This window comes from Hemibagrus wyckioides, linkage group LG07 (assembly GCF_019097595.1).
Source record: "Hemibagrus wyckioides isolate EC202008001 linkage group LG07, SWU_Hwy_1.0, whole genome shotgun sequence".
Classification (NCBI taxonomy): Eukaryota; Metazoa; Chordata; class Actinopteri; order Siluriformes; family Bagridae; genus Hemibagrus; species Hemibagrus wyckioides.
The window spans coordinates 7556244-7579797 of NC_080716.1; the positions used below are offsets into that span (position 1 = coordinate 7556244).

At 37.4% G+C, this 23554-nt stretch overlaps 1 protein-coding gene across 1 annotated transcript in view; it reads left to right on the forward strand.

The window, feature by feature from the left end:
• The window catches only part of brinp2 (bone morphogenetic protein/retinoic acid inducible neural-specific 2), a 121053-nt gene that overhangs the window by 82633 nt on the left and 14866 nt on the right, over positions 1-23554 (forward strand). The window contains exon 6 of the mRNA XM_058395996.1: positions 2506-2742. Within this exon, the coding sequence (XP_058251979.1) occupies positions 2506-2742 (237 nt within the window). The remainder of the gene's footprint in view (positions 1-2505; positions 2743-23554) is intronic.

Sequence of the window (23554 nt, forward strand, 5' to 3'; positions counted from 1 at the left end):
TTATTCACAGATACATTTACAATTTTAATGATTAAATTCATTTTGTTGGATTTTAAAGGTCTTGTGTCACATTAATGAATTAGACTTTAATTCAATTATACTGCAGCATGTATGTCTGTTTGTTTTCCATTTAATTGTCTAGAGGACAGGAAAGTATGTACCTTTAGGAGAAAAAAGCTGAGGTTTATATCAAGCTAGGGTTTTTTTTGGAATGGATGAAGGGTTATCTAAAGACAAGCATTTACCCTAACCTAAATTTCCCTCATACACCAATGACAGATGTGTCACCAAAAGTGACCAAAGCGCAAAAAAAGAAAAGATTGTAATGGCAGCGAAAGGAAAGCCTGTGTCGGTGCTAATTATACACGTGGCCTGTGCCAGTACTTGCCACTTTCTTGAGTCTGACATTTAAAAGTCAGCCCACTTAATACTGTTACCTCCTGAAGCAATCTCTCCACTGACAAAAGCCATGTAACTACTTTAATAAGCTGAGGCAGGGGCATGTCTAAAGCAGAGAGAGAGAAAAGTGGCCGGATGGAAATGCCTGAGGTCTTGATTTCTGTCAGTTCATCATTTCTTTAAATTTCAGAAGAGTTTTCTTCAGACAATTTTATTATTTGAAGACTATTTTAGCATTTTCCTGACCATAAATAGTCATATCACAATCTCTATGATATAACAGAAGTGGACTTTGGGGAAAGCCATAACCAGAACTTTAGACACAATAGATATAACTTAGTCTGTACACATTACTGAAGACTGTGATAAGCCTTTGTGGGGGGAAAAAAAACAAAACAAAAACGTATCACTCTGTTTCTCTCCCTGAAAAGGCTGAGATTGAGGAGGAGAGGGCACAAGAGCTGTTATTTAGCCTTATCCGGAATGAAAGCCATCCAAGTCGCTGTCTTTTGTGTGCCTCCCCACACTGTTGGCTCTGCACCCACCATGAGCCAGGCCTTGAGAGGAAGACTGCATCTAATTACGCCTCTTGTTTTCCTGCAATTCGGAGAATAAATACTAGAGAAACGTGTCTCATAAATATTCATACCGGGAGAGAGAATTTGAAAAGCTGAGAGAAAAAGGAATTGATTCTCTCTTGATGGGTGTCAGATCTGGTGAAGCTGAGAAGAGCTTTTCTCAGATAATATAATTAGCAGTTGCTCAACACCCGCAGCTGGGCTGTAAAATGTGGATCGATCTCACCAGCAGATGGATAGCGAACGTATTCATTATTGAATGATTGTACTGGGTGTTCGTCAGTACATATTGATTAGGAATGCTTAATTGTCTACATTGTTGCCAGCAACAACAAAAGCGACAATAAAATTGTTTTTAAAATATATTATATATACAATCCACCCACCACAGTAGGCACCATTGAGTCGTATAGGATGGGCTTTTCCCAGCAAATTATCACTAATTAATTTGACTGCATAAATATCAATACAATCACATCACCTCCCATCAAAAGATCAAAAGAGGATATGGTCAGAGAATGCCGCATTGATTCTCTGTCTGCAGAGCACCCCTGCTTCATGACAGCGATATATGGATGAATGACCTTGCCGTAGAGATTGTTAGTCTTTATCCATCCCATTACCCAATTACAGAGCTGGCATGGCAGGCCTTTGTCCTAAATAGAAATGTGCAAGCAAACACAGTCAGACTTCTGACCCACTTTACATTCCATCCGCTCTCTGTTTCCTGCCCAATCTATAGAAGATAATGCAGGAGAATGAGCTTGGGCTTATTGCATTGTTCTGAACATGGCCTTAAAATAAGCAAAAAAAAAACAACAACAACAACAACAACAAAACATTTTGGATTGTATAAGGAAGTTGAAAGGAGAAGGGTAAGGAAGAAAATGGAAAAATGTTCCATAAATTTAATTTGTGTGGCTTTGTGTTTCTGTAACAAAGGTTTTTGTCACTTATTCATTGGATCACTGCAGAAAAATATCACGTTTCTTCTCAGGGCATGTCAGCGTTGTGTTCTGTTGGCAGGTTTGTGGTAGGTTTCCAAAATTAAAGCTAGTCTCACTAGGGTGGAAGTTTGGCTCAAGTTACTTTATGTGTTTAAATCATGTGTATATTATGTTGCCTTAATAACAATTCTCAGACTTCAATTATCAGAAGAAAAGCTTCTGGGTTTCATTTAAGGAAATGATGTTCAGCAACCATTCAGCATCCGTTCCAGCACATTTGCTGTCAAATAGACAGCTGTTGTCACTATTATTAGACAATTATAATGGCTCTCATGAGGTTTGGTATTCTTAAAGTCGACAAGACATGCTTAATTATTTGTCTGTATATTTGCCGTTGCTTAATTACTTCCTGCTATTCTGAAAGTAACTTGAAGAATGGATTAGCGACATTTTTGAAGTGGAAACACTAACACTACTTTATGCATGGTAGTAGCCATATGGTCCTTGACGAGGATATTAAAAGGTTTAAAATATTTTGTCTGTATTATGTGGCGCTAAGAAAGCCGTGTCTTTAAACACAGGTTTACAGGATGTTCTCCCTGACTTCCTGCGCAACCGCTTCGTGGAGGCAGCACTCAGCTATGTGGCATGTAATTCCGAGGGCGAGCTCTTGTGCCGCAACAACGACTGCTGGTGTCGATGTTCTGCCAAGTTCCCTGATTGCAACTGCCCCTTCTTGGATATCAGAGCCATGGAAGAGAGTCTTCGGAAGAGCAGGGAGGCCTGGATCACCTTGAATAATGAGTTTATTGAGTCAGGTAAGGATTCTGCTCCACTGTCTGCTGCTAAAAATAAGCTAGTGTTAGAATTTTCTCTGAAGTAATTAGTAGCACAAAGATCACAGTACAGCAAGCCATTCTTTGAAACACACTTAACCTGAGACACAAACATTACCTTGCTTTTGGGAAACTGGGACCAAGCTTGTAAAACATGGCCGCAGGAAGACTTTCAAGGCTTTTTGTAAACAGTGAGGAGAACACTGTCACTGTAGTAGAGCACTCAAAGTCTTTTTAGCTGTGAGGTAGAAGTGCATTTGACAAAGCCGAGTCTTCTGCAGCAGTGTTTGATGGTGACAGATGATTGATATGGGTGCTGCATTCCTATCCCTCTTTCTCAGTTTTCCCTCTTCAGGTATCTCACATTTTGTAAATGGAACATCTGTCAGCTTTTTTCTTTCTTTTTTTTCTGTATTTTTTTATTAATTTTACTTAGACCACAATTCTTATAAACAAGTACTTTCCTTTAAGCAGAAAGTTAAACATGGGATAGAAAATCCAGACCTTATTATTATGTAGGCTGCCATATGTTACCATAAAATTTAGCAAATAAGCAAGAGACAATAGAAAATACAGTTTAGACCAGGGCTTCGCAATGTCAGTTGTGAGAGTATCATTTATTATATATATTTACAAATGAACTATTAAATTTAGTAAATAATGCTAATACATCATATATTATGATATGTTATGCTTTATAAGTTGCTGTGAGTCAAATATAAATGAAGAGTGTACATGCTATTTTAGTGTTACTTCCCATTCTGACACTGTGAACTCGTAAGTATTCAGCAACAAAAAATACTAACAAGTTTTCTTATTACAATTAGTGTCTGAATTATTAAAACATCCCATGTAGCCTTCAGGAGGTTTAAAGTCAACACATACAGGCTAATTTTCTGTCTCAGGTTAGTTGTTAAATACAGTCACAGCAATAAGTAAGTACCCCACCTATCAATTTTAGATTTGTATTTATCAGGGGCTATTAGACTTTTTCTGGTCTTGACCAATATTCAATAAACAAACAAATATGCTCAGGTGACAACAAAATACACAACAGATCTCAAAATTTTCCCCCCAAAATAAACCAGGTGGAATATCATTGAGTGTGGCTGCCTTACTCATCAGTAAGAAGTGTGGCTGCCTTTACAAAAGCAGAACTTTGGGCAGTTTGCTGTTCTGGAGCACTCAGGTGTGTGTCTGCATCATAGCAAGAAAAAAGGAGCTCAGCCATGACCTCAAGAAGCAATTGTTGCTGCTCATCAATCTGGAAAGGTTTGTAAAGCCATCTCCAAACAATTTGAAATTCACCCTTCTACAGTGAGAGGAATTATTTACGAATGGAAAGCCTTCAAAACTGTTGCCAATCTTGCCAGGAGTGGGCGTCCCAGCAAATTCAGTCAGGTCAGACTGTTTAATGTTCAAAAACCCAAGAGCTACACCATGTGACCTACAGGCCTGTGTGAGCATATGAAATATTTATGTACATCAGAAGAAGAATGAACAAGTTACTAGGAAAATAGCCAGAAATCAGTTTGCAAAATTGCCCCTTAAATTCTGGAACAATATCATTTGGATTGAGGAGACCAAGTTGGAGATGTTTGATCATGATGCACAGCACCATGTTTGTGAAAAACTAAATACAGCTTTTAACAGAAACACCTCATCCCATCTGCCATGATGATTTGGGATTGTTTTATAGCCACAGGTCCCGAGAAACTTGCAGTCATCTGTCCAGCTACATGAGCAAAATGACAGTCATCCTAACACACCAGCAAACACACATCTGAATGGTTAGGAAGGAAAAGGAATGGCCAAGTCCAGACGTCAGCCCCATTGAGATGCTGTGGATGGATCTTAAGAGAGCTGTGCATAAATGAATGCCTTCACACATCAATGAACTGAAGCAATGTTGCAAAGAAGAGTGGTTCAAGAAGTTTCAAGTTTCTTTAACACCCGGTCTTTAAATGTTGGGTTACCTTTGGGAAAGAATGACTACATCGTGTCACCTGAGCTTACTTGACTGTGAAGACCACACAGTTGTTATTTAGGTCCTGATAAATAAAAACAGTATTGAAGAAGGGATTTCTTTTCTCCATGACTGTAACCTTTGACTTGTTTTCACTGTTCTGTTTGGACTTCATTGATCTGATAATGTCGTTGGCTGGAAAGGAGGTAGATAGAAAGAGTGACGTTGAACAGGCAAAAAGAAACAAGAGCCACAGCATATCTTCTCCCCACCCCCAAACATTTCCTCATCCAAACAGTGAACCAATCTGAGAGATAAGCCCAGGGTGTCTGAAAGGCCTTCTCTTCACTGTGATGGACCATTAATGAAAGTAGCCCAAATTCATTTAAGTGCATCACTGCATTCCTCCAAATGCATATCTACTTTCAGCAGGTGAGTGCTGGGCTTGAGAGAAAAGCTTTTTTATACAGTTTTATTTACTTTCTGTCAGAGAAATCAACTCCTATTATCAAAAGATAGCTCTAAAAATAAATTTCTAGATTGCCGATTCTCTTCTTGATATGCTAGAGGTTAAAGCACTGAAAACCATCAGCTTGTTTAGAGAAATAATTGGTTTTGATTGGCTGGTAGGTGGCCACTAATTTCTTGTAAGGAATTATAAGTCACAGTTCAGTCAGAATTAATCACAGTTCTGAATGAATCTGATTTTGATGCTTATATAAGCGTGTGAAATAGTAACCATGACAACAAGCATAAATAACAGTTTTGAATAGGATTGTATTTATGCTTCACTCTTGCCTTCACTACCTCACCGCTAGAAAATGCTACAAAAAATATTGCAAAAATGATTTGCCTACTTCAGTATTAAATTTCAGCATTTTTACCAATCGTCTACTTACCCTGCGCAACAAGCACCAGTAATGAACATTATTCATATTTCATGTTTACTTAATCTTGTAAGTGGCCATAGTGTAAAAGAAACAAATACTGTACTATTAATAGTGCACTGTTATAAGAAAATAATTATTTTTAATACTATCAGATCATAATATCTGACGGATATTTCACATGCTGGCATTATGAGTGTTTGTTGATTAATTGACTGATTAATATGAAGTGTTAATGGTAATGGCATGTAGAATCCCATCACTGATGCATACTTCTAGCTCTCACATAGAGCTGCTGCATTTAGATTGCATGCAAAGTTAAATCATACCTCATTCATAGCGTTGGACGTGTGGGACAGTAAGACAGCACTGAATGTGATAGCTGAGCATGCCACATTTCCCACAGCTAAGATTTACACCTTTGCAATTTTGCCACCAAGTAATTTTAGCACTTCCTTATTTTAATGATTGATTACATTTACAACTATAAATTTAGCCTTAAAAGCACAAGTGTTCTCCAGGATAAAAATCACCCTCCCCTGCCTCTCCAACCCCTGATATGCGGGATGCTAATTTTCTAAACCGATCCATTATGGTAATTAAAATCCTGCTTTCAAGTAAAGGAGAGTTGTTTGTTACATGATACAACCAACACACAGTTCTGGCACAGATTGCATCACCTTAAGAGATCTGTCAACAAAAATGCTCAAATTTATAGCTCCATTACTCAATAAAGCTTGTCCTCAGATATAGTGGCTTTGTCATTTGAAAATGATAGATTGCTGACACACAGCGAGTTTATCTTTTTTTCCCAGAAATTGATGATGCTAATTCTACAAAGGACACATACATACCAAGACACATACACAATCAAGACCTATTGTTTCTTGCAAGAATTAATTTCCTTCATCTCATTTCAAGCAACAGCAGACTAGTTTCATAGAATGTATGAGTATAATATGCTCAAGGGATATAATAATATTTCAAGTTTGGTTTAAATGATGTAAAGGTTCTATACTTTGAGACCGTAGCTGTGATGTACTCCCTATTTGCTTGTGCCCTCTGATATAAATTGCACTTGCACTTAGTGGTTGTTTTGTGAAGGCTTTCAGAAGCAAATTGCCTAAATGGTCACATACAAAAAAAGGTGAAGAAAACACTTAAACAATGTTCTTGCATGTGCTATTACATTTTGATAGCTATGGCGATTTCTGATACTAAAGAAAATGAATTGAATATCCACCCTTCGGTTGAAATAATTTGCACACACAATTGCTGGCCCCAGAATCACTTTCAGACATAATAGATCACATTGCAGGTGCTAAATTAATCTATTTGCATTAACACCAGCCGAAATTGCATATTCATTTAGTGAACCCTGCACAATTGAAGTGTTATTTTCCTTATATAAAAGACATAATTCTCTGTAGACCCAGTTTCAAAGTCTCATTTTTTTTTGCAGGTGTTATCAAGGTGTTATGTTTGCACATACTAACATTTAGTAAATCAGGGCCATAGAGAAATAGCATAGACATTTCTTAAAAGCATATACAGTGCTTGACATTTCATTGGGCTTTATCACTTTATATGGATTTAAGGTTGTGGTCAATTTTTGTGTGCCCAATAAAATAATTAGCAAACATTTACACTGGGCTTCAGCTACAAATTCAGTAACATTTGGGGCATGCATTGGCCGTTTCAACAGCTCAGATACTCGACAGAGAAAATGAGAGAGTACAGAGGTGTGGACTTTTCTTTGTAGCTTTATGATAGAGCTATTTGTTCATGTTGAGTCTTATCCAGTTCCCCTGCACTGAAATGATGTCAGAAGAGTAGACTTTTCAAATGCCATAGATCATAGCAGCTCAAAATTAATTTTTCAGGGAGACACTGCTGTTTCTATTATGTATGACTAAGCAAATTATTGTGACATCCATTATGTCTATAATGCACCAAACCCACTTTTCATGGTGAGCATTAAATCCCAACACAGCCCTCATCAGTGCATCAGTTGGAACATTGGAAGATCAATTGGCTTTATGCTATCTGCATGAGTAATGTGCGACTTAATAGTTTTTAATAACTCTTTGGTCACCTAGTGAGACTCACTGGAATGACACTGGAAAACTTCAGAAGTGACAAAACTAGACAAAACATGTTGCCTTATTTCCATCTCTAAAGTCTCAAAATTCAGTCAACCATATACCGCAGCCCTGTGAGTTAGAAATCGTAAAGCATGAGTATGTGACTGCTGAGTACATGCATAAAGAACATACACACATGCATGAAAGCTTCTCTGCACAATAGATTCACTGCTTCATGCTTGCAGGTAGCTTTGTGTATGCTCTCTAACAAGTATGCTCACTAGCACTGTTCCACACTCTTAGATCAGGCTCCCTTGTGCTCTCAATTAATAATGCTGTTTAAATAGCTGTGGATACAGAAACAGGAATTATCACTGAATGTTTTAAAATTAATGACATCAATTATTTTTACATTGTCTTGCTATAATTCTTTTGTTGATAATGAATTTATTTCAGGGATCTTATTGAAATGTAAATGTTTTTGGATTATATTGCCATGTGCAGCTTTTCTTTACATTGCTTAGGATTACCTGCCCCAGCCATCTTAACAGTAACCCCCAACAGGATTACCTAACATTCCAACCCCCTTAAGTTAAAGCCATGTTATATCCATTCACTCTTTTGGTTTATATGAACACTGCCTAGCACCAAGACCTACTGTGTGACCATTACAGTTTCATAGTGACCCTTGTCTCTTGAGAAGCTGGTCAGGTTTGATGGTTAGACCCACTAACCTCAGTAATTATAGCTTGTTCCACCAGAATGGAGCTGCATAGTCTCTCAGATACACTTCAGTGTTGTCCATAATAGTTACTATGGCGGAAAAGCATATAATCTGGTCAGACATGTGTGAATGCATCCTGACTCCATGAAACACATTGGACAGTGAGTTGTCTGATTGTTTGCAAATAGATTGTCTTCCATGCCGTATAATTCCAAATGAGCAAAACCACCTCTTTGAGATACAGGCTTGCCGTGAGAGGATGCATCTGCTTTCTGATTACAGTGGCTGAGCTCCAAGACAGTTGTGTGTCAGCCCATTTCCCGAGCTTGCTTGCCCACCTCAACATTGTTTGCAAGTTTATGCTTCCTTTGATGTTATTGTAAAACATCAGCTTGTGGGATCCTACAGCAAAACTGTGCACTGAACACAGAAAATCTGCATATGTAAGATATGTGGTAGTTTCTTGCACCTTTTATCTCAAAGGTCTCATGAGCATGCAAGAAATGACATGAGAGTAAAGTTCATGTCAATGAACTGCACAGTCTGCACAGCCAAAAAGTCTTTAAGCCACAGAGCTTCAACATATTTATTGAGGAGCTCCATCTGCCTCATCACTTGCTGCATAGCAGCCAATCATCTAGATAAAGAATTGCACACAAACTCTGGCATTGCAGCCTGGGAACACCCTGGGGATGACTCTGAATTAGCCTGTCACTCTACTATCTACAAACAGAAAAATCATATGTGTTCTACAGCCATTGGGATGTGGAAATATGCATCTGGTATAAGCAGCATATGGAATGACAGCTGTTTTAAAAACCAGAAAAAATCTTGAAAATAATCTGGCAAGGGACTCTGACTTGTATACTGTAAACACTATAAATAATACAATGTGGACAATGTGCTCAGTAACTCTGATCTGAAGTTATCAATCTTAATAGCTTTATTTGCAGAGCATTTATTGTAAACTGAGTTACAATAAAGCCCAATGTTGACTTTGGATTTTCAGACATGATGCCATGTTTTTGGTGCTTTGGTCAGTTTTATCCTGACTTGAGCCTTGATCAGCTGCTGCATAACAATTTTTTTTTTATACTGCAAACTTTAACGTAGGAGACTCAGACATCCAGTGCCTCCCGTACCTGTGCAGCGAAAAGTGTTTCACAAAATTTTGGACGTTGAGCTAGCTAAACTTGCCTTTACTTTGTGTCAATAGAGCAGTTGCACAGGATTGTTTGTCTCCTACAGCTTGGAGTGTGGCCTGTAAGATCTCTTTATCCACTGAATCTCCTGGTGTGGGCTTTGGCTCCATTAGGGCAATAAGAACATGTGACATGGTGTTAGATTTGCACATATTTAGGTTGTGCACCACATTGACACAGTGTGTGCCAAATGCTTTATCTGTTTGAACCACTAACGAAGCCACTGACCTCTCTACTGATGGCATTGATTTCAGTCAAAAGATTTGTCATTGCAGCCATTATGTGTCCTATTTTACAAGGGTGCAGATTCCCTGTGCTCTCAGTTGCATATTTGAGCTTCTTTATAGTACAAACCACTTGCTTTGAATGATAGAGCATTAAATGGATTGGGCATTTGATCCATTCACTTAAATGGAGGCTCCAGGTTTAGTTTTGCCGAGGTGGCATTGATGCCAGCATTTATGACATTAAGTAGTACTGCACTGTGTTGTTAGGTTAAAGTCTGACCTTCAGGATGTTTCACTGTCAGTCACTCAGCACTCAACTAAACTTGCTGTAGACAACAAGCTTAGACAACGAGATGCAGTAATTGCATCAGGCAGCTGTACCAAGCTCTGCATTTCACTGTGCTGTTGCATTGTAGCTAACAGCTCTTCTATTTGGCTCATGCCCTCTGCTAGCTTCTCTACTCTGCATTCCAACACAGTATAGGCGCTCATTCTCTCCCCTCCACTGGGCTGAGTAGCTGTCTTTCTTTTGATCACGTCATAGAGGAGCTCACCTTTCTTTTCCTAATGGGCCCTGTCACATCAGTCGTCTGCCTCACTCCCTGCTGCACTCCTCTGTGTTCAGGGGAAGTTGCTGAATAGACCATACTTGTTCTATAGCTTTTGAGATGCACTTCCTGCATCGGAATCAGCAATATACTGCAGATACAGCAAGAGCAAGATAAGTACTTGTCAAAGAGGATCTGGTCCTAAACTATATGGGGATTCATCGTATCTGTCATTCCAACTCCTTCGGGGATTGGAAGAAAGAACAGCTCACTACTGTGATCTAAAATACAAGAGATAGAAAGAGAAAAAAAATCAACACTTTTCAAGAAGTTACTTGTATATTAATTCCTTTGCATTCACAGCACCATGCCAATATAAACTATAGTATTTGTGTCTCTCTGAGTCAGAGGTGACTATCGATTAATCATTGTCAACATGCTCTCCTTGACGGTACAAAATTTTCCATAACAATTTTTCACACAGAGCACTTTTAGCATCTCGACTGAGCTTTTTCCATTTCTCAGCAAGATGAAAATGGGAAAGAGGATAAGTGTGACATAGCTGGGGCGTCTTACATGCCACACAGCCACAGTCACGAAGTGAGGATGCTGCTATTGTTTTTCAACTATGAAACAAGAACACGGGAAAAGTCAACAAGTTCTGGAAAGGAAGTGCCCTAGTAGAACGACCCTGAAACATAAGGAAGCAGAACTGTTATCATTCAGATGCAAATTGTTTATTCTGCTGTTCTCAGTAGAACAATAGAATACATGTACAATAGGATATTTGCACATAAACCCTTCTGGATTCTTTTTAGTACAGTCCTTCAGTAGTTCTTCCACTACACTCGCAGCAGCAGTATTTACACTTGGGGTCTGTAACAGTTCTTGAGAATTAATGTCAGTGATTTCGTAAGCACTTGCAAAGGCCACTTTTAGTAATCTGGAAAAGGCTTCACATTATATGCTTCATCATATATGCACAGCTATGAGGGTAAGACAGTAGCATTAATAAACATTCCTAGAAATAAACACCCAAGCTAATATTATCCACGCAGTTTACTGCAATGTAGTCTTTTTTGTACATTATAACCCATGTGCAATGAAGGCAATAATAATAATAATAATAATAATAATAATAATAACAATTATTATTATTATTATTATTATGATTATTATTATTATTATTTATTTATTTATAATGATGATTATGATTATTTGAGGTTTAAGAATAACGTAACCATTTCATTCAAAGAACAATGGCACTCCGCTTTTTGACAGTCTTCTCCGATCCTCTGTGGTTTTGGGTTCTGCTTGCTGATACGGTGTGTAATGTCCACAGACCATTGTATGGGGTGAAATGATATAATGTCATGCTATATTAATTTGTTTTTAAACCATTGTCTCCTGAAATCACACTGAGCTGGAATGAAAGCTAGTTAAATAGTTAATTTCTGAAGATGCTATACACAGGAATACATTAATGCTCATATTTCTTCAACTGCTTTTTTAAAAGGGTTTGTCTTAAATACCTTATGATGGATGCTCAATTTAATGTGTTGTTGTGAGGGACAAGTTTCTGTCTCACTGCACCGACTAGCACTGTACTGCACTGAAGAATCCAGCACTTTAAACAGACTCTTGAGCTTATTATGACACTTCTAAGCAGAATGCATCACCAATGCTCAAACCCTGAATGCAAGTAGCCTACACACTGCTTCAGGTTTTTTTTCAGAGAGGTCAAGAACCTCCAATCTGATCAAATGTCCTTGCCTGTAAATGCAAATACACAAGGCTTTCACTTCTCCGTTACTGGAATTTCAAGAAGGCTGGAAGTCACTTTTCACTTGTGCTTGGTGTAAGTGCATAACACAAGGGGAGTGGTAATTAGGTGTTAAAGAATGATCTAATGATGATAAAATGGTAATATAAAGTAATAAGGAGGAATTATGATGAGCAGATGTAGGCTAATAAGAAGAATGATATTGGAGGACATTTTAGTCATTGTTGCTTGTCCTTGGCAAGTGCAATAAAGTCACCTGCACTATTAAAATATTACTAAGGCTTTGTTTTCAGCGGTATTGAAGCAAATCAAATTAAAGCACTAAACAATTGAACAGTATTACACACTGCCACAGTGATTAAATGCCTTTTTTATTTTTCTTACACCATATTGCTAGGTAGTGCAAAAAAAACAAAACAAAACAAAAAAAAAGGCAACGCAAAATAGGAAATGGAGAGTTCATGGCACTGCAACTACATCTGAAAAAGAAAGCATGGTAAATGCCGCTCCTGACTTTCACCGTGTGCCTGTTGAAAATTGCAAATCCTGTTCACTTCAGGTTTAGAGAGTCTAGAAGAGTGAATGTGTTTATTCAGCCACAGCAATGCTTAATTCTAAGCAGGGATTATACAAAAGACACTTTTGTAGAGTATGATCGCTTTCCTGCATAAATCACGTCAAATGCTCAAACAAAAGCGAAATTTCATCTTCAATGAATTATTAAAAGGTTGTCCTTCCCTTGTTTGCTGAAGTGATTAATAGGTTTTAATAGTTCGGTTTTCTGGACCATTAAAGGTGCTGGCAGGATATGCAGTTCAATAACACATTCTTTATTTTGAAAACTTCAATCCATTTTCATGTTTATTGTCAACAGAATGTCAGAATTATATCTCTAAATTATTTAAACGTGGTATATGTGCTAGGAATGGATAATAAGACTACCGTCTATTTCTGTTCTTTCAAAGCTTTTGTGATTGCTGGTTGATTTTGCTCTTTGCTGCTGGAAAGCGTCCCTGAGCTCTTGCTGAATGTGTTGTGCCGGCACATCATGTGCTTAACAGAATATGTCCAGAATGTTAGGCTTTTAAAGGCTTTTTTTTTAGAGTGTACATCCTACGTATATCTCAAATACCAATCTAACATCCTCCGGCAAATCTGTAAGTTTCTGTCTTCTATTAGGGGTAAACGCCTCCCAAGCATACAATCTCAGCCCACGCTTCTGAAATGATGATGCACATTTCCTGACTTGCCAAATACCACTGTCATTTCCTACTGAGACTGTTCCACAGACCCCCTGCAGGTTTGCTTCAAAGGAAAGTTCCCTCATATAATTTTGGTAACTTCAGTAATGCCAGGAACATTTATCAGCAAGCTTCTCAATTCAAATATGGACATACATGTTGTTTTTTTGACTGGAGGAGTTTTCAGTATCACTGAGAGGCAGATGGAATGAAACACATTCAGGCAAAGAGTAAAATGTCATTCTTGTCTGGGAATGCTGGGATTGGATGATTGTCCTTGTGATTGTCGATCCCTGACTCTCAATAGAGGCCTACTGGGATCTAAAAACTACAAAATGACTCTTTTTAAGGACAGAACACTTCGTCTTAGTCTACCACCGGACTCTATATGGCACCTCTGTGCACTCCAAGGTGCCCTGGTGGAGAGCAGGATGACACCTTATTATTATACCCCTCAAACCTCCCTTGTCATTACAGTGTATGCACTGTAGTCAGGTGCACAGCTGGACTGGGATTAGAACGTAACTCTTCCATATGGCTTAGTAAAGCAACCACTATATAAGCAAAAAAGCGAGTATGAGTCATAAAAGGTCACACACACACACACACACACACACAATCAAATGGAATAAACAATTCTGGGAAACAGTACATATGACTACATTAAACTACTACCCCATCACAAGTGTAAAATAAGCAGTTTATAACTACAATGATATTCATGATAACTACACAGAGCTGAAATGGTGTCTGAAAATGATCTGGGACCTGGGAGGCATTACTCATTTAGAATCAGAAGACACACAACAGTGACTGCTACAGGAGACCTTGTCCTTCACCAGCCGGTTTATTTTGGGAATGACAAACAGCTGTCAATAAACCAGCAAAGTGATATACAGAATGGAAATAAGTTGAAACTGAGCTGGAATGCATATAAGTTGTATTTTCAGCATAGCAGGTATTGTCACCACATTTTCTAAACATGTCAGTTTGGGGCTACCTGACACCCAGAGCTATAGATAGCTGAGCTCTTCCGTTCTGTTGTCAAATGTGAGTTAGAACAAGGGCTTTTGGATGTTGCTACATGCCCACAGAGTACAAGATGCACCAACTCAGTAATTTGAGTTGGGTCAGACGGCTTCAGGTCACAGCTTCGTGTGAGTACACCAACATACCACAAAATAAATGCCCTCATGCACAGGCTACAAGCAACAATATAAGTACTTCTACCCAAAAGACTGGATACACTCGATTGAAATATGTGTCCACACTTTTGACCGGAAGCATATTTCTTAACATTTTGAAATGTATGGTTCGAAGACAAATGTTAGTGCAGTTGTCTAAATAAAATTCTGCATCAAAATGTATTTTAATAAGTAGAGTTTACTTCAATTCAGTTTTTAGCAATGGATATTGTTTTCAAAGCAGCTTTACAGGAATATAAATATTAGAATATTTTTTTTTTACAAAGTTTTTAATCTTTATTTATCTGTAATGAGCAAGCCAAGTATAGTCAAGTGCAGCTTTTGAGCAACTTATAAGTAAGAACATCAGTGTAATTTCTAAATTCATTACAGTTTTAACATAAATTTTTTCCTACCGAAGCCAACAAATGTTCATTGATGGAGATATTGGTGGAGAAATGAAATTGTTTCCCCAAAGAAGTAGCTTTCATTTAGAATCTAGGAGAAACAGTTTGGAGCTCGGCCTATCTGTGAGCCTCCTGGGTGAAGTGTCCTCATGAATCTGACTGAGAAGTTGCCAGGAGTGTGCAAAGCTTCAACAGGATCTATATGTATGTGTATATATATGTATTAAATATAGCCCATTTTGAGACACCACTATATAAAGTCTGAAGTTTTGTTGATACACCAAGCTTTGATGCTTGGCAGAGCATTGTCAGGAATTGTCAATGGACACAAGTACAGATCTTTATACTAAATAAAATGCAGACAGGTAACCAAACATTGAAAACAAGAGCCCAAAATTTTTAACAGATGAAACTATGCAAAAATATCCAGACTATAGCACATATGACAACACATGAGCATGACAGTGACAAAAGCTTAACAGTCAGGCACTGAAACTTATATAACAATGCTGATCAGGGTGAAAAGAGACACAGGTGCAAGTGATAGACAATGTGACATGCTGGGGCTGATGGGAAATGTACTTCAGTGCCCCTTTGGTCATCATGACTGTCAATACGTGCACCACATGTACAACACATACTCTACTGTCACTAAGTGTTTATGACAATTGTCTTAACATCACAGAAACTCTGCTTTTAGTTGTTGTTCCTTCAGCTGCTCCCTGTTTGAGGCCACCACAGCTGATCATATGGTCCACATAATACAGGTTTTATGCCCTTTTATGCCCTTCCTGATGCATCCCTGTCATTTTATCTGGGCTTGGGACCAGAACTAAGAGTTAACCCCTAAGTGACTGGGTTAGTTCCCAGACCAGGAATCAAACGCATGCCACGGCAATGAGAGCAAGGGATCCTGCTGCTGGACCACCAGGGGACACCAATAAGTCTGCTTTCAGTAGTTCTGAGAAAAGATTCTTTTGTACTTATTTTAGTGGTTATTTTTATATTGAAATACAAAATTCCTATTATTTTAAATAAGTATATACAGCAAAAAATAAATAATAACAGTGTTTCAGGGGTTGGATAGCTTTTATTTTCTTTATTTTAACATAAACACATCTAAAAAATTCACTGTAATTTAGTAGATGTATTTATATTGCTTAAGAACAGTATTAAATTACAGTGCATTCAATTTTAAATTTCTTCTCATGCTATAAAATCTATCATTGATAGTTTACTATATTTTTAAAAAAAATTAAGCAAATAAATGCCAGATAATGTGGCAAACATCTTATAAAGCATTTTCCCACCATTTGACACTCCCAATGATTCAGAACAAAGCAAAATCAAAACACATTTCAGTGCAGTAAATTACAAAGCGTATGAGACACAGGCATGTCAGAGAAGTTCTCACTCGAGATGCCCGATCAATAGCAGCCATTCATTACCCCAGGCTCTGCAGTGAGCTTTGAAATATAAGCTCATATCAGTAGCTGTGTACTCGACCAACAGTGGACAAAGATTGAGTAAACAACACGGGAAACCATCTCATTTCTTCAAAATCATCCCCCATCCAAAAGGAATCTCTCTTGTTGATACAAGAGGTGCCTGTTTTTCAGTTAGCATATGGATTTCAGAGCCAGCACAGAGTTACCAGTGTCACAGGTAATATATACAAACTCAATAAATGTCTGATTGGTCGGGTCAAATATTGCTCTTTCAAGACCAAGTGTCGATGCGGCTGAGTTAGTACAAACGACAAGGTCACAAACCACTCTGAGCCGAGCAAATACGACCCGTTTGGCCGTGGACAAAATAACTAATGGCACTGGGACACAGTATTTACAAAATAAAGAGTGGAATCTGCACATGTGAGGTAGCTATAAGACCTACATACACTCTCATACTGTATGTCTGTACATGGATTTTGGTTTTCAATTCAATTCAGTTTTATTTGTAACAATGGACATTGTCTCAAAGCAGCTTTAGAGGAATATAAAAAATACAGAATAAAATATGATAAAGTTTAAACTTATATTGTTTATCCCTAATGAGCATGCCAGCGGCAACGGTAGCAAGGAAAAACTCCCTGAGATGATATGAGGAAGAAACCTTGAAAGGAACCAGACTAAAAAGGGAAGCCATCCTCAAGTGGGTGACACCGGAGAGTGTGATTATGAATCACTTTCTTTCTATAGCTGTACACTATATAGTCAAATGCGATTATATAACCAGGAAGCAATTTATAAGCTAGGGCATCAGCTTAACATTAATTCCTTCCTGCTGAAGTCTTCAAATGTTCAATGATGGAGACCTGAGCACAAAAAACAGGGTAGTTCAACACCACCACTATGGTCTCCAAGGTTGACCATACAAAGGGTGCATACTTTTCATCATCTCATAAGTGAGGTTTAAACTCGTTATGCAATGACTCTTAAAACATTTGATCTGTTTTATCAATTTAACTAAAACTTAAATAAGGCATGTCTCTTAAAGCACAGCATTAATTCGTTACTTATTATTAAAAAGTATTAAATTTACTGACTCCATACAGCTGACATAATTATAAATTCTGTATGATTAATTAAACAAGTACTCACACAAGAACTATCAAGCAACTTGAAATGTATTCAGATATCAGCTACCAAATGTTAACTTACATAACCTCAGCCAGTGCTTGCAGTGGAAACAGACTGAATTCAACTGAGTACACAAAACCTGAGTTAAATTAAAGCTGTATGTCTCTATCTGGAAATAAAGCTGCTAGGACATGACATGTGAGGCTTTTTTTTTTTAATGAAACAGTTCTCGGATCAGATCTCGGATGGGTAAGCACGCTCTCTCTGGGTTTCTCTACATGTACACTGCTTCAACGTAAAAGTTACTTTGATAAAGACAGCAATCTTTTCTGTCACTCCGTAGCATGAATATGTTTCTTCTCTGAGAAGTTTGGACAGTCCTTCTTATTCCCCACTGTGATTTAGGGTTTGCTCCAAGGCTTTTTACTGATGTGAGATATTTGGTAATTGCTGGCGCATCACTGTGCCTCGCCGGAAGGAGACTTCTATTCGTCTGCCCTGCTGAATTATGTATTTGCTAAGATCAATATGAAGAAGTGAAAACTGACATATACATGAGGTTTCCTCTAATGTTGTGTGCATGATTGTCTATAAAGATACTCGGAGAGGTCCGCTGTGTGTTATTACTGACTGATTTAAACAGGTGAGCTGCAGATAAAAGGCAAAACTCTAATGTGCCGCTCTGAAATGGAACTTCAAAGGGAAATGCAAATTTAAGCACATGTTAATGGCTGGCAATAACGCCTTAATGGAGGTGAATTCAGAGATTTGTGACTTATTCTCTGCTTGAAGCATTTTCAAGATATAGCTGATAAAGTTGAGCTTTTATTCTGGACAGATGATTTATTAGCAGCATGAGTAGCTAATAGTGAAGTCGAAGAGAAAGCTGAAGTCGAAGAGAAAGTTTTCCTGAAATCAAACTACAGTCAACAAACCAAAGACTACACATTATTTCACATCGTTTTAAAGAAGTTTTGTTTTAAAATGTAATACCTGTAATTTATCACTGGTTACTGTTATAACATTCTGTGGCCTGTTTATTCAAATAGTGAATAGCGTTGTGTTCATGCTTTCAGGAAGGAGTTAGTATTCAGTTTATAATGAACTCTGTAATGGAATTACGCTGACCTATTAGTCGCTCAGGAGCTCTCGGTTGCACAATTCCACTTGACTTATTATTTACTTCTACATTATTTACTGTCCAGTGTCACCCAAAAGAGGATGGATTCCCTTCTAAGTCTGGTTCCTAAAGGTTTCTTCCTCATATTGTCTCAGGGAGTCTTTCCTTGCCACAGTCACCGGAGGCTTGCTCATTAGGGATAAATGTTAGAGATAAATATTAACTTTCTTTCAAGCTGCTTTGAGACAATGTCCATTGTTAAAAGCGCTATACAAATAAATTGAACTGAATTCAATGGTATAGGTTTTTGTGTAAGAAGAGAAATCATATGAATGACACAAGATGTCGAAGCAGTGATTCTCACAGTGATATTGCCCTGAGAATCCAGTATCACCATTAAGAGTCTGGCTTTCCTTTGAGTCTGGTGCCACAAATGGTATCTTCATGTTGATTTGTGGCAGTGTCTTGTAAAATTGTCTTTTTCATAAACAAATTGTTACGTATTTATATTATAGGTACAGATCGATGCATTTTGTGCCTGTGATTTGTGCCAAGACCTGTGAACAAACCATAGATGTAACAGAATACAAATACTATATACTCTTAATACATATAATATATAATACTATAAAATTAAATACTTAATCATTTATTTTGAATGATAATGTTTTTATTAGTAGTGTTATTAGTATTTTTTTTTCTCCAGTAGTCCAACCTAAACATTGCTTTATTAAGTTCCAAATTAAAATCATATTTTGATACCAGCTGGCTGAAAATTATAAAAAAAAAATATGTACATTTATTTATAGACACTTCTCCATAAAGCCTGTGCAGCACACATATCTCTACTGGGGAACACTTAAAAATAAAAATATGAACTTGTACATTCATAGTATGTTTTATTGAACTTTCTCCATCCATTATTAACAGAAAATCTCCTTGATAAACATCTGTGCTTTATACAAAGAAGTTATTTAGATTAGGAGCAACACTGTGGCTTCCCAGCTTCGTAGAAGATTCTATTCCAGTGAATATTCTGAACCCAAAAACAAAATAAAATCTGATAAATATAACTAATGAACAGTTCTCTCATTTGGAAATATACTATTCTGAAAAGCATTTCTCTGTCTTACTCAGCATGACAAGAATATCCACAGGCCGGTAGTTGAGATAAATTATGAACTTGAGTTCATAAACATGTTCACGAGGAACATACTTAGCTAAAGGAAGTTTCTGCAAATTGCTGTGGGGTTACATTTTCAGTGTTTTGCAGCATTTCTGGGGGCATAGTTCTAGTCATACATTTACAGATATTTGAAGCACTAAAGAAACTTGAGTCTGACTTATTGACTTCTAAGACTGGATTGTACAATTCTGCATATGAGCTAACAAATATGATTATCTTCTCTTGAATCTTCATCATCATTGGCTGATTGATTCATTGAATGACTAAAGCCTCACGCAGACCATCTTCTACTAGGTGACAAATGGCCTGATCACAGCAGCCTGCTGGAGCACAACATACATACATTTTTTATGAAATTATTTTCTGCTTACAAACCACGCATCGATGCATTTTCTGCTGGATGCTGATAAATTTTTAAAATGGATCTCTAAGCATAATATTTACACATTGACATGCATTGGCGTTGTCAATCACATGCAGTAAGAGATCTGAGCATCTACATCTCCCCAGAAGAGTCTTTCAGTCAGAAAGGTGCACATGTGTAGTGTTTGATGCTTAATTATTGTCTAATACTGAACAGGAAGTGCCAAAAGTTCAATACATAACCCTAGATAATTCAATTATTCAATCAAATGCCAAATCTGGACTTTAGTGCTTCTTTTTTTATATATATAATTAAAATGACGACCAGTGTTCTAGGCATTGGTTTCTTCTCACAGGGGTCATGTGGTTATCTTTATTAGCTGCTCATAGCTGGAAATGTGGAGATAGTATATCTGAAAACAAGATGTAAGCTACATAAATGAGGATGGGGTTTCCTTTTGAGTCTGGTTCTTCTCAAGGTTTCCTCCTTGGATCATCTCAGGGAGTTTTTCCTCACCACTGTTGCCTCAGGCCTGCTCATTAGGGATAAACTTTAAACCTTTTTCTATACTTCCATAAAGCTGCTTTGAGACAAGGTCCATTGTTAAAATTGTAAATAAACTGAATAATTGAAGTGAATGTAGTCCAGTGCACTGGTGATCAGGACAGATGAGTGAATTACTTGCAGTTGTTAACTCCTTTACTCTGTCATGGTCTCACTGCATGACAGAGAGGAACCTCTAACATTTAATTAAATAGACTGCAGGTCTTGTGACATTTTACTGCATGTGTCCTCTATACTATTGTAACAACCTGCATGAGGAAAATAATAATCCTTCTATTTTCGTATTGAAGTTATGCATTTTTTATAAAGGTGAGTATGGTTTTTTTAGGGAATCCAATTTATCACTTTGGAAAACAATATTGTGAAAGATAATCTGGATCTGGTCTTGTGTCAGTGCAGTGTTATTGTGCTGTTGTAGAACATCAGTCTGAACACTCCCTCAAACATTTCAAATTGGCAGAGGCAGCTGTGGCCTAAAAGAAGTCTATGAATGATTGAAGAAGGACATTAAATTAGCCCGAGCACGCTGTTGTAGATATATAACACCCTCCAAGCTGCTCAGGATTTACAGGCATATCATTTTGTGTGTTTACTTCATATCCTGTAAAACACCATATGTGAACACACAAAGAACAGCCTCATTTTTCTTTGACAGGAATTCATATCGTCTTTTGTTTGAACAATGTGAAAAGATTTGTGCATCCCACACCCATGGAGATCCTGCAAGCCACCCACCTTGTGCTTATTTTAAGTAAACCTCATTTAAGTCAACCTCATTCATCCAGTTGGCCCATTTAAGTTCAGAGCTGCTCCCAGTGCATTTACAACCTGTAGCATGGCACACAGATATGCTGCACTTAACAGACCATTATAAACGCATGCATCACCCTAATGGCTAGTAATGTGCAACCAATGATTGCATTGTTTTGCCAGAGATATTTTTCTTAGATGCTGCATATTTGTGAAATCTCCTTTCTTCACTGTAGACAGCATTAGCCCTTTAAAGATGCTACACAATGTGTGCATATAAATTAAAAAAGATTATGAAAATAATCAGTATCAAACAAAATGTGTCTGACTGTCTGAATGCAAGCATTTATACCAACAAATTACAGTTTGAAATTTCTGGAAAAAGATGAGGAAATATGTGTATTACTCAAGGTTAATCTCTGTTATGATGTTTTGGAGGCTGAGATCTTTAGAGCTCTTCTTGGCCTTGTTGAAGAACACACCAGAGTGCAATAAGGAGCAAGCTGATGGCATGGCACTTCCAACAGCAGGGATATTTGTTTATGGTTTGGTATATACGCTTACTATAACAGGGAACATGGGCAATAATTTTGGGTTATAATTTGGGATTTGATAATTTGAGGTTTTAATAACAGAAATAAATTGAACTGAATTCAATGGTATAGGTTTTTGTGTAAGAAGAGAAATCATATGAATGACACAAGATGTCGAAGCAGTGATTCTCACAGTGATATTGCCCTGAGAATCCAGTATCACCATTAAGAGTCTGGCTTTCCTTTGAGTCTGGTGCCACAAATGGTATCTTCATGTTGATTTGTGGCAGTGTCTTGTAAAATTGTCTTTTTCATAAACAAATTGTTACGTATTTATATTATAGGTACAGATCGATGCATTTTGTGCCTGTGATTTGTGCCAAGACCTGTGAACAAACCATAGATGTAACAGAATACAAATACTATATACTCTTAATACATATAATATATAATACTATAAAATTAAATACTTAATCATTTATTTTGAATGATAATGTTTTTATTAGTAGTGTTATTAGTATTTTTTTTTCTCCAGTAGTCCAACCTAAACATTGCTTTATTAAGTTCCAAATTAAAATCATATTTTGATACCAGCTGGCTGAAAATTATAAAAAAAAAATATGTACATTTATTTATAGACACTTCTCCATAAAGCCTGTGCAGCACACATATCACTACTGGGGAACACTTAAAAATAAAAATATGAACTTGTACATTCATAGTATGTTTTATTGAACTTTCTCCATCCATTATTAACAGAAAATCTCCTTGATAAACATCTGTGCTTTATACAAAGAAGTTATTTAGATTAGGAGCAACACTGTGGCTTCCCAGCTTCGTATTCATTGCCGTCTAAACAAACATACACCAGCAAAATGTATCTTCACCACTGACCATAGATATTCCTAGCACTCAAATGAGTAACAGGTCATGATCCATGGTAAAGCCAAGCTTGCTTTGAAATGAAGAACGGTATGACAATGAACGTCAGTGCATCCCAGTTCAAGTCACTCTGCTTTAAGATTATATCCGACTCTACAAATCTTTCTGCAGCATTTTTGCAAGGAAGAGACCTGTCAAATCTACATTAGCATTCAGCTAAGCACCTGGCCTCAGATAACTCAAACTGTCTGCCAATCCAGTCATCTGATTAATGGAGAAAAATTCCTTGAGCTTGTCAGGAAAAAAAGGCATCACATTTTGGTGAACATCAGAAAATAAGTTTCATGTCAGTCTCATCATGGCCTGGAACTGAAAATCCAAGCCTCAGATCTCTCCAGCCCAAAATTATCTCTGATTTTATGGTGAAGACTCGAGGAAATCATTCTGCATGATGTAGTAAGGAAAATAGTGTTCAGTGTTCAGGAATTGCCTGACCTCAGAGTGTTCAACCACTGATCCAGATTTCTGCGTAAAAGAGAGAAGTTGAAATGCACATCAGTTTT